At 42.5% G+C, this 12,156-nt stretch overlaps 1 protein-coding gene across 2 annotated transcripts in view; it reads right to left on the bottom strand.

Annotated features, from left to right (window-relative positions):
* The window catches only part of HTT (huntingtin), an 80,974-nt gene extending 69,543 nt beyond the window's left edge, over positions 1-11,431 (bottom strand). For both annotated transcript variants that reach the window (XM_066185249.1, XM_066185250.1), the window contains exons 1-4: positions 11,166-11,431; positions 5,339-5,422; positions 4,771-4,891; positions 1,191-1,250 (exon numbers count right to left, since the gene is read on the bottom strand). In XM_066185249.1, the coding sequence (XP_066041346.1) occupies positions 1,191-1,250; positions 4,771-4,891; positions 5,339-5,422; positions 11,166-11,266 (366 nt within the window). In that variant the 5' untranslated portion in view covers positions 11,267-11,431. The remainder of the gene's footprint in view (positions 1-1,190; positions 1,251-4,770; positions 4,892-5,338; positions 5,423-11,165) is intronic.
* Positions 11,432-12,156: the final 725 nt, after the last annotated feature.

Here is a 12,156-nt window from a genome sequence, read left to right on the forward strand (position 1 = left end):
CATGACAAAAAAAAACCAAAACAAACTTGCATCTGAATTACAGAACTTGCATTTCTCAGGTTAACAGCCAAACAACAGATTCTGGAACGGCTTCTGAAGTGATCCTGATGCACAAACAAAATACAGTCTGCTGGGTGCTCCTGTTGCACATGCTACCTCTCTCTCACCTGTCATGAATTCAAGAGCACCTTTCAAGAAGCATACACCAAGTGAAAAACAAAAGATTTCCTCCAGCACCTGATAATAAATGTGCAGAAACTTCAGAGCAATTTATGTGTTGGCTGTTTTCTGTTAATTAGGTAATGTCCACTTCCACACTCTCAAAAATATTGCGTGACATTAAGGTACAGCAATACAGTAAGAGATCCATACATGGCCCCACATCTAACAGAAGAGACGCTATGCACATTGGTTTTGTGACTTTTCTTCTAGAGTTCCATTATTCCCAGTCAAAACAAAAAAAAAAAAACCAGTATCATTACTGTCTGACAAGTAACATCTATATTTTCTGTCTAGACAAGTTTGACTATATGTTTATAGATGCAAGAGACACAATTTCAATGATACTGTCCTAAACATAGCATTCCACATAGCATTTCTCTTCTGCAGTCACAAACTTCAGAAAGGCTATTACTGAATTTCTTCTTGTGCACATAACTGAATTGTAGCTTTTGATACACAGAGAGATGCTTCAGTATTTTTCCCTACGCCTCTGTAAGAAGCTGTAAGCACACATCATACATCCATAAAGCACTCGTATGGGGTTACTTCAAACCTTAATTCTCCACGAGGTTGTGTCAATTAAGAATGTCACTGTCCTCCACCTACTTTTCATCACCCTTTTGGTTTGTTATTCTTTCCAGCTTATTCAGTGGAGTAAACATCATGAATATGCCTTATTCCTTTGGGTGGGGTGTCACTAAGGTTAACTCAAACTGGTGTTCAAACCAAACGCTCACACATTTTCTACCAGATAAGTTTCCAGGAGTGGTTAAATCAAAAGAATGGGGACAACGGTGAGGAATTCAGTAAAATAATACATTAGAACAGTCACAAATCCTCCTAAAATGAAGCTTTGACCTTGATCTTAAAAGACAAACTACTAATTTACACTAATGCTACGTTCCCAATATGCTAGAACACATACAAAATACCACATTTCAGAAGAACATGAAAGAAAAATCACTCACCTTTTTAATCTCTTTATACAATTCCAACTGTAACCTGGGAAGATTGGAATCCATCAAAGCCTGCAATAAAATGCATTGAGAACATACTGTATCAGAGTGGAGGTGTTTTACAGGAAAAAATGTTACACTTGCAGTAAAACAGCTTCAAACAAGGCACAGAACTATCTAATGGTCCCTATATTTGGTGTATAACTAAGAAAGTGAAAAATACTGAGAAGAGACACCTTTATCCTTCACACAAATGTTGACAAACTCCACAAACTCTAACAGTTATTTGCAGTTAATATCGATTACTTTACCAACTCTACCTACAAAAGGCCATTTGGGATCAGCCTACAAGCAGAGCCAACCTACTGTGCCTTCTGGCAATCACCAGAAACAGATACTCATGAACAGAATATTAAAACACAAGAAGAGCATTCAGAAATAGCAAAAGGCATTCCCTGCTCTACTTCCCCACTGCCAAGTAGGCTCCTATTTCTCAAACTGAAGCTGTATCTGTACCATTACCTTCAACAGCCCCTGAAAACCCTATTTTATGAATCAGCCTAATTTCTGCATCCAGTAAGTACACACACCACAAGGAGGTGTGCACACCACAAGTGTCACATCCCAGGATCCAATCAAGCATACAGCAACACAGCATGCACTGTAGTTCAAACCTGCAGCCTGGCTAAGACTCAGTGTACATGAAATGAAAATAAACACAGAGAAGCAGTAATTTTCTGTTTATCCCAACTTCATCATTCTCTACCTTCAAGGTATCAGAGGATAAGAAGATACAGAAATATAATCTCTTCATACAGAACAGTTTATATATATATGGTTACCCTTCCTCCACCTCTTTTCTTCTCTAGTGTGTACTACAATTTATGAACATTTCCACCAGCTCTTCCTCTGATGAGACCTTCATACAATGTCAAAGTGCCTGCATTGTGGATTTATACAGTGCTACAGTGTTTAGTATTTAATTTTTTATTTCTTGCCCAATAATTTATTAATTTCTAATTTTCTAACTGCCTTCCTGACCACCATTAAACTCACATCTTCACAGGATTACTCAGGATGACTACAAAATCCAATGGCATCCACTGAGCTAGAAGCCACAACTGCTTAAGTACAGTTACTGGAGAGCCTGTGGCTCCTCCAGAGCATGATTTCCCCAGCCTGAAACTGTATGCTCCAAAACTCCATTCACCCAAATTACAGCAGCTGTTACAGTACAACAGCATTGCCTTCCCCAGAAAAATCTTACCTGGTTGTATCTTTATATTAACATAAGCACCACAACTATGGACCGCAGGTGCCTAGATGACAGCAGGTAGGATTTACTTCACAAAATTTAAGTTTTTCTGAGAAGTTCACTGCCCCTGTATATATATGGGGGTATAAAGCAACACAAAAAGGCAGCAGCTACTAGTTGGCTTCAAATCTAAGTTGTCCTTACAACACATCCAACTGGAGGAACTCCTTTTTTTAGTGTATAGCCATATTTTTAGTAAGCTAGCATCTACAATGTCAACCCGACTGGCAAAAAGCATAGTCTGCTCTAAATTACTACAATAATAAATTCCAATTACTGAGACCAACTGTACTGCAATCTGTGTGAACAGTCCCACCAGTATCATCAGCACAGAGAATACTACAACATCCTGCATCAGCTTCAGACAGCTTGACCTTTCCCACAGAAACTTGCCAAGTCCTAACCTGGTATTTTGTCTTTTAAAGGCATTATCAACGTTATTTAAATTTTGAGACATTTAGACTGTCTTTGAGGTTCTGACAGATGAGTGCAGTGATACTTGAAGATGACTTACAGAGCGTTTATCTAAAGTTACGAGCTCAGCCTTGTCTATAAAGAAGAGTTAGTTTTCTAGGTGCAGTAATGAGCATGAACTCCAGACAGACACACAGTTACACAAGTAATGCTTCCATCTACAGTCGTTCATTTCAGGAGAAGCAACAAAGCATCATGATAGCAAAAGAATTACCCTCTAAAAATACCTGAGATAATAAAAAAGGCTGAACTGTGACTGAAATGCAAGCTTAGGGGCCCAACACCTCTGTTCTACTTACCACAAGCATCACTGGTACCTGCACAACCAAAAATAAAACTGGACATCCTTTTGTTTCTGCATTTATACACAAGTGTCTGCCTAAGCTGCTAAATTGCTTCCACACGACATAAAGCACAGAAACAGCCTACAAAGTACACGCAGCTTTCCTACGAGTCTGATACATCCATGCGTGTGGAGTATCACAACTGTTACCACTTCAGAGCTGAGATCAACTGGCAAGCTTAATGGCTGATAGAAGATGCCATCATTTAATCTTGAAAACAAAACAAACTACCATACAAACATTTGGAAAAAAATTAGGTTTTACACGTTACCCTGAAACTTGTGAAAAGTGCCAGAGAGCAACAAAATTACACAGATTAGAGAATTTATGAGGTTAATTTTATAACAAACCTACAGAAGCGTTTCGTGGAAACTAGGAAATAAGCTTACATTCTTTAGAACTATTTCAGAGCAGTTTTTAAAGCAAAATGAGTTAAATAATAATGTATGCATCTCATAGAGTGCTCTCCCTCAAACAGAAAAACATAAAAATCAAAGTGAAAAGGGCCAAGTGCTATTGGGCAAAACAAAAAAGAAAAGAACTCACACTTCATCACTCCTTATCATTATGAACACACTGTACAATCTATAATCTTTCTCCATATAACTTTCAGCCACAACCTCAATTCCCAAAACTTAATTCCTTTAGATATCAATGTTCAGTTTTGTTGCTTCTACACACCCCTTCATGTGAAAGAAAAATACTATTTGTATATTTCTAAAGCACTTAAACTTTGCCTAAACTAGATTATTTATGCAGGTATATAACAGGGTCTAAAAGTTCAAGTATTTCAGAAAAAAAAACAAACACTAAAAAAGGGAAGTGAAGACAAGCCTGTTCTGGAAGCAGCAGCTTCCACAAATTATTCAAAAGGTTCATTTTAAGATACTTTGAATCAAGATTTAGACCTTGCATGACCCCTTATGAATGCCCATCTGCTGTTCAACAAGCTCTTCATTCTGGATCACAGCAGGGGAATAAACAATCTCCAGAACACCATATTTATTCTAATTACTGCCTGGAATCTCCTCCTCCAAGTCTCAGCAAACCACACTACCTTTCAATCAGTTTTTAAATAATATTTTTACCTTTCCTCATGCTAAGTGTCTTTATGTTTACAGAACAATAATAGGAGCATTCCTCCCACACAACAAGATGATTTCAGAAAAGCCCACATTCCTGTTTTGGTTAACTTGAAGAGAACAAAGTTAATGAACAATTGAAGACAAAAATAGATGAGAACAATGAATTACATAAGACAAGTTAAAGATGTTGATCTGGGCGTAAAAACCTCTCCTAAGAGAGAGAGCACATACAGAATTTAGTAAAGAAGCTTACTTATACTCTTACATTATGCAATATTATCAACAGTAAGAAAGATAACTAGAAGAACACCAATGTGAATTCAGACAGTACACTGCATCAAGAAGAGACAAAATCTGATAGTAAAAGCTCTTACTTTAATAACTTTATTAAGGCATTCATCTGCAACCATCCGGACATCAGATTCTGCATCCTCACTGCAGAGGAGAAAGAGTTCCATAGCAATGCCCAGCAGTTTCTGAAATTCCGGGGAATTTCTAAATAAACCAACATTACAAAATTACAAGGTGCACTGCGAAAATGAACACCAATGATGTTTTTGGAAGGGTTTTATAATCCAACTCCTATATACTATACACACATGTACAAGAGGAGACATTCAGTGTACTAAAGCACTTCATTAGGAGTTGGGAGATCACTTCCCAACTCTTTCCTACATAACTTGCTAAGTTATTTGACCTCTGTGCCTAAGTTTCTCTGTCTGCAGCAGAAGGGAAGTGCCCACTCCACCAACAAGTAAACAAAAGCTCTTCTTAGATTTTGAGTTGATGAAAGAAAAGAGAAAAAATCCATGCCATTTCAGTTTTAAACAGAAGCTCAGCATGAGCAATTATAAGGAATCCTAAGATTCCAAAGTTGTTATTCATCCCAATGTATTAAATAAATAATAATAAATAATCAATAAATTAAAGATATTGCCTTACCTTAGTGACTGAGCAACTATGTTTTCACATATTGTTAGACAATGATTCACTCGATCCTTCTTGGTAGCTGCAAGTTCTTTCTTTCTAAAGGAAGAACACCAAGAGAATGTGTGTGAGACAGGAGTTCAAAAGTGACCAAATACTCTTGCTAAAGTAGTGTCTAACCATTATAAGACAAAGAAAACAAACTAAAATCATTAGTAGTGTTTAATAATTCTAACAAAAAGATGCATTTGCACTTTCTGGTCACTCCATAAACAGCTGAACACCAACTACCTGCAGACCCAGGACTTCATCTGCAGCTACTGCTGAGAGCACATAGGGCACACAAGCAAAGAAATAGAAACTTAGAGAAAGAATGAAGAATGAATCATTTAACAGGGAATAACACATTAATTCCCTAACTTTCACTGAGAAAATGCTTGGGCATGAAAACTGAAGGATCAAGAGTAAAGGGAAAGGATGAAAAAAATGAGGCAGTCCTCAAACAAAGCAAAAAGTAGAGAAACTGATAGAAAGAAAAAGGTTAGTGAAAATAAGCCATGAGAACAAAAAATAGCTCTTTTTAAAAGACCCTCCTCCCACACAATATCACCTTAGACTTTTTTTGTCTGCCAGTGTCTTGCAAGTTCAAGTTCTAGTGAATGGACCATTTTGCATCTGAACTGCAAGGGATGACAAAGCAATGCCATCATACGCCACATTCCTCCAAAGGTAATTACAGGAACAGCAAAGCCCAAGGCACAGTCTGCCCCAGGAGAACAACATCCCTACAGCAACACTTGTTACAGCCCAGGAAAGGCCAACCGAGGGTACAATGAAGAGAAAAAAAAGCTCAGAAACAAAGAATGCGTATCTACAAACAATAGAGCACAATATGAAAAGCTTCTCCTTTGCAAAATGTGTTTAACATTCACTTCAACATGACACAAGCTCTTGGAATAGCAGCTCTTCCCTGTTCCACCCCCAATAAAGGAAGTGAAAAAAGAGAGCGAGACAGACTCCCAACTCTGACTGTGAAATTTTATTTAAGTGTGCAGTCTCTCCTCCTCCTAACTTTACTGACACAGAATCACTTCTAGGACAGCAGATGTTACTTTTAAATAATTAACCAGTAGCAATACTGGAGCAAAACCACCCACCCAAAGGTATCTCTCCTGAGTCTGTTTCACAATAAAGAATTACCAGCTTCCTCACTCCCATTCACATAGAACATTCCCTTTCGTTTTCCAAGTGAAAATGGATCATTTTTAGTATTTGATTCTCTCAGTAGAAAATAGCAAAAATCATGAATATAGCGAAACAGTGTTTCTGAACTAGAAGCTGGAAAACAATGTGAACAGCCTTGAGTTACACTAATAGCAGTAACACAACATCAAGGGCCAACACCAAGTAGCCAATAAGCGCATTAAATTCAGCTAACTCAAAATACAGTGTTAGACAAGTATTTTTTAAAGAACTGCGCTGCATTATTTAGGACCTTCAGCTCAAATAATAGTAGAGGTTTGGGAAAAAAAAAGTCATTCTTTGTCAGTATCCCTGTCCCTTTTCATCCACCAGGCTGGAAGTGAGGGGTTCAAAAGTCTGTGTTCCCAAGATTCCAGCTTTTCTCACAAAGAAAATCTCATCTCATCCCAGAAATACTTTCTACTTTTAGAAGTTTAAGGAACAGGTCTGAACAAAGCCATTTTTCTGTTATAGTTTGGCAGCATTTTATTTAGGCAAGCTAAACAGCAGAGGATCTCTTCTTGGACTTAAGACACTGGCAAATTATGAGCAGGCAATCTGAATTTGTTCAAGATACACAATGTCTTTCTTTCTCTCCATCTTGAAAAAGTGCCAGAGTCTTCAGCAGCATTTCAGATCATCCCTAACAAAACTCCAAATACTGTCCAAGATGTCCAACTGATTTTGCAATGTCAGCACCACTGATGTGAGCAGGCACCTCAGAAAAGGATTAAATCATTTCAGCTTTCATGCTAATTTTACCCAGCAGTCCCAGTCTCTTATGAACACCATTTTCAGTACATATTCAACCCAAAAATAGAACAGGCACATCTGAACTTGCCCATAAGCTCGCTATTTCAGACACAAGACATATTGAAAATACTGCTGACAAAGGCTTCTACCAGAATAAAGTTCCTATTATCTACAAACAACAGAGCCCTGAGCAAGGCGGGCACTGATGTTCAATACTGCTCACACCAGCAGAGATCAATCTCTTGGGCAAATTTCTCTACACAGAGAGCTCCACTAACACATAATCTACACCTTGCTGAAATAAGTAACTTCAGAATTTAAAGAGGCCTGGCTAGAGAAAAGATAACTTTCAAAAAAAAAAAAATTAAAGAAATGAAAGGTAGAAGGAATAGGCTTCATGTACATTATGTACATGCACATGTTTTCTGTGCCTACAGAGGGAGAACGGTAACAGAACAGTATCTGGAGAGAAAACACATGACTTTTTTAGTTTTAAAAAACCCCAAACAAAGCTCTATTCAGAAGCATCATGAAGTCCACAGGCAAACTGCTGATGAGCATACCCAGGGGGGCAACAACAGCATCACACATTTGATGAATCAATCACACACATCCGATGAGTAACAGAAGGCAGGAGATTCTGGAAGCAGTTATCAGCAGGAAAGCTCCATCTCACATTCAGAGGAGTTTAATCTTCAGTGGACTTCTACAGACCAGGAAGATCAACAAACAACATAAGAAAACCAGCAAGCCCAGACAGTTTTGCCCTCTGAGTCCAGATGCAGCTCACCCACGCTAATTTTTATTAGACCTTGAAATTAGGAATATGTGAAGAGTGCAGAAGTTCTAAAGCTGAGCCAGTGATAAGAAAAAAGGGCCAAACCAAATGGCTTGACATGAATCTTGACAAAGATAACAGAAACTAAAAACCATTATTTTAATAACAAACAGAAATACGAGTGGGTCAAGAAATGAACTCAGTGCAAATATGGGGACACCCAAAACAAGGTGCAGCAATGCAGGCAGTGATGGACTGTCAAATTAACTACACACCCTAGACATGGGAATGCCAAAAGACCATTAAGGAACCACTTCTGACAAGTAGGGCAATAGGCAATATCCATGCAGTTTGTGTGATCTTCAGTAAAGCAAAAAGTTAATGCTGGGTCTCCATACAGCACTGATCAAACCAATCTACAACCACAGCTTCAGTCAAACATACAAGACACAGAAAAATAGAAGAAAGTCTATTTTGGGCTTTTGCAGTACCTTTTGCTGTAAAGGTAATGGTTAGAACCAAATGTAAATAAAATTGAAAACAACTGCAGTAAGTGACTATTAGAATAAATTGAGAAAATGTAAAGAATCCACTTTTGGATTCGCAAATGAAACTCTAAATTTTGACACCATACTAGTCAACTTTTATGTTAGTGGGAGCTTTGTGATCCAAAGCACAACATCCACTTTCTAACAAAATTTAAGAGTCTGAAAAAGCTTAACAAATATAAGGAAGAAAATTAGTTGCCTAAGCAGAAGTGTATAGAAGCAATATGACAGAGAGCTCAAGTTAAGCTTACACAGAAAGGGAAAAAAAAAACCCAACAGGAGATAAGAAAGAGGGGATCAGAGACTGGCATCTGACTGTAAGGCATAATGTAAGCATAACACATGATTATTGCTGATTAAAATCTCTTGAAACAGAAAAAGCTCTTATCCTCCTCTGTAAAACCTTGGATTGGATTAATATCTTAATTTAAAAAGACAGGACATCAGTATTATCAAAAGTTCTGAAGTCACTGTCTTACAGTAAAGTGAAGAAAGACATAGATACCTGCTGGGTAAACAATCAATTCTTTTCTACTCAAATCTCTCTCATCTTAAAACATTTCATAGCAGGAGACAGTCCTCAGCAGGATGATAGGAACTTACTACACAGAACTACAAGAGATTTAAGTGTTATTTACACAGAGCCACAACAAACACTTCTCCCCAAACACAATTTTCCTTTCCAGTCTACTACAAACAAGAACAAATAAATGCAGATAGTATTGTGAATTACATTTAATATGCCACCTGCCATTTCACTGAAAGCCTGGGAAGCCTCAGCAAAGGCTGCCACAAAAGCTTTTCACTGGCTTTTATGAGCCTCAGTGCTGCCACTGAATTTGTACACATCCTGGGGGCACACAACCCCATCAGCTTTCTGAAAACGGCCTATTTTTAAACACTAAGCAAAGTCAGCGAGGACAAGGACAACTCCAACACTGATTTTTTTAATGTTTACAGTAGAATATGCCTAAATTTAGACCATCAAACCAAGCATAATGTCCCTCAGCAGGCATCACAAATAATTTTAAGGGTTTTTCTCTTGAAATACTTTGACCTTTCTCACCAGTAGCTTTCAAGACAGAAATCTGAATGGTACATAGGAAAGACTGGAAATAGATGCTCATCCATGTCACACAAAGTACTAGCAAAAAAACCTGCACAAAACACAGCAATTAGTCCCTGCAGACCAGTAAGGCACCTAAAAACAACTAGCCCATGAAGAAGATGAGGGGGTTTTTTTTCACCTATTAAGCATCAAAAGTGTGAAAATACATTGTGATTGTTTGAGACAACTCAAAGGACTTGTTTCTCTCCAAAGAGAATGAGCAGCAACCGTGCTAATTTAGCTGGCAGCGGTCTCCGAATGTGCAGTGGGAGCAGGTGGCCAAGAGCCCAGAGCCAAGGAAGCTTCACTTCCCCTGCACGCACCACGGGAAACTGCCGAGGTACGAGTTACCTGCTCCTCAACCCTTCTGCCTCTCCCTTCTCCCCAAGAGCAGGAGCCAAAGCATTAGTGCGACTCGTGTTTATCCCGGAAAAGCCTCTCTGCCCTCACAGCCGCTCGGTCAGGGCTGGGTTTAGGGGATGCAAACGCCAAGGGCAGCACCGCGGGACCGAACAGTTCCGTGCCCTGGTCCACCCAGGGATGCCCCCAATGGGAAACCTGAGTGTCTCATGGATCTAAAGCGTTTATCCCCGACATTTAAGAAAGGAAAAAGGTATTAGGAGTATTTAAACTAACCCCTCTGAGGTCTCTGTGCAGCACATCACAGTACAAGGCTTTAAAGGAACTTTGTGATAAACGGACACCCACAACGACTCCTGCTGAAAGCGTCAGAGCTCAGACTTCAGCTCTATTTAAATTTTCAATTCACAAACATCAAAACCTAGTTTTAACTTCAACAGGAACTTTCAGGGCACCGCGCTGATAAGAAAGAAGAAATCCAACTGAACAACAATCAACACTTAAAGATCCGAAAAGTGAATTACAGAGTGGAAGAAATTGCTCTCGCTCAGGCTCGAATCCTCATTTTAAGGAAACTGTACAATGAGCTGGAGAGAGTTCAGAGAAAAGACACTCAGGCAGAAAGCGTCAAGCACAGAAAAACAAGGGCGCAGAAAAAGCGCTTCAACAGTTACCAGAAGAGAAAAAGCTGAAAGCAGTGCTTCATTCAAGTTATGCTTAAGGGGTTTTGTCTTTTTTGCAGCAGTGTATTACGAGAATAAAAGTTTTCCTTCCTAGAGCCAGCCTGTGAAACCCACACAGCACTGCTGTACCTCCCGCTCATTTCCCGCACTGGTGGATTTTCAAACGCAGTCGCCCCAAAAGTTACAGCACGTCTGAACTCGGTCAGAGAGCCGCCAGCAGCCCCCGACACGCCTGCGGGAGCCGCCGCCTGCCAGGGGACGGGGCAGCGCCCGGCCCGGCCCGGGGCCGCCCGCGGGACCACAACCGGGCCGGGCGGGACGCCGGACACGCGTGTCGGGAGCCCCCCAGCCCCGGGCACGGGTCACTCACGGTCTCTGCAGCGGCTCCTCGGGGAGGGCAGCCGGGCCCTGCTGCTGCTGGAAGGAGCGCAGCGACTCGAAGGCCTTCGTCAGCTTCTCCATGGTGGCCATGTCCGCTCCGCCCGCGCCGGCGGCACCGGCCCGCGCTCCGACCCGCCCTGTCACGGGCGCCTGGTGGGTCCGAGTGCTGTCCCGCTGCCGCTGGCGCTGCCTCCGGGCTGGCTCCCGGCGCTCCGCCGGCGCTCTGACGAGCCCGGGCCCGTCACAGCCGCGATGAATGGGGCGGACGCCGCTCGGGGCCGCGGGCGCCTCCCGTCCGCCCCTCCGCCATCTTGGATCCGTCCCGTCGGCCCCCGCGTGCGCCCCGCCCCCGGGGCTGCCCCGCCCCCCGGAGCGGGGCCCTGGCCCGGGGCTCGGCAGCGCATGCGCACACCGCACCGCGGCTCGGCGTCACGCGCGCCTTTACGTAGGAACACACAGGGGCACGCGGGCCGCGAAAGGGGCGGGGCAGAAGCGAGAACGACGGGCGCCCTGGCCAATCAGAAGGAGGCCCCGCCCCTCGCCGCGGGCCGGAGCGGCAGGGCACTGGTTTGCGGCGCCCCCTGCTGGTAGCGCCAGCGGTGCCCCGGGGCCGCGCTCGGCTCTGGGCAGGGCCGGGGGGGTCAGCGCTGCCGCGGGCGGGGAGCCGGCCCTGGGAGCCTCGGGCGGCCGCTGGCACTGCCCCGCGGGCGGGGAGCCGGCCCTGGGAGCCTCGGGCAGCCGCTGGCACTGCCCCGCGGGGAGCCGCGTCCTCAGCGGCACCGCACGGACCGCCCCGGCAAGGCGAGGGCACCCGCTCTGTGCCCGCGTGTCGCGGGTGCACAGCAGGTAACGCGCCGGCCCCCTCAGCACAAGTGGCGGCCATAGGCGCTGTCGGCACTTCAGTTTTATTTTGGGCTGCAGAGAGACACTTACGGGAACAAAACACTTAAAACTTGGCAGCGTACGTGCCGGCCTTCCAG

The sequence above is a fragment of the Chamaea fasciata genome, unplaced genomic scaffold (genome assembly GCF_029207755.1).
Source record: "Chamaea fasciata isolate MVZ Bird 193981 ecotype frontalis unplaced genomic scaffold, bChaFas1.0.hap1 SCAF_6, whole genome shotgun sequence".
Classification (NCBI taxonomy): Eukaryota; Metazoa; Chordata; class Aves; order Passeriformes; family Sylviidae; genus Chamaea; species Chamaea fasciata.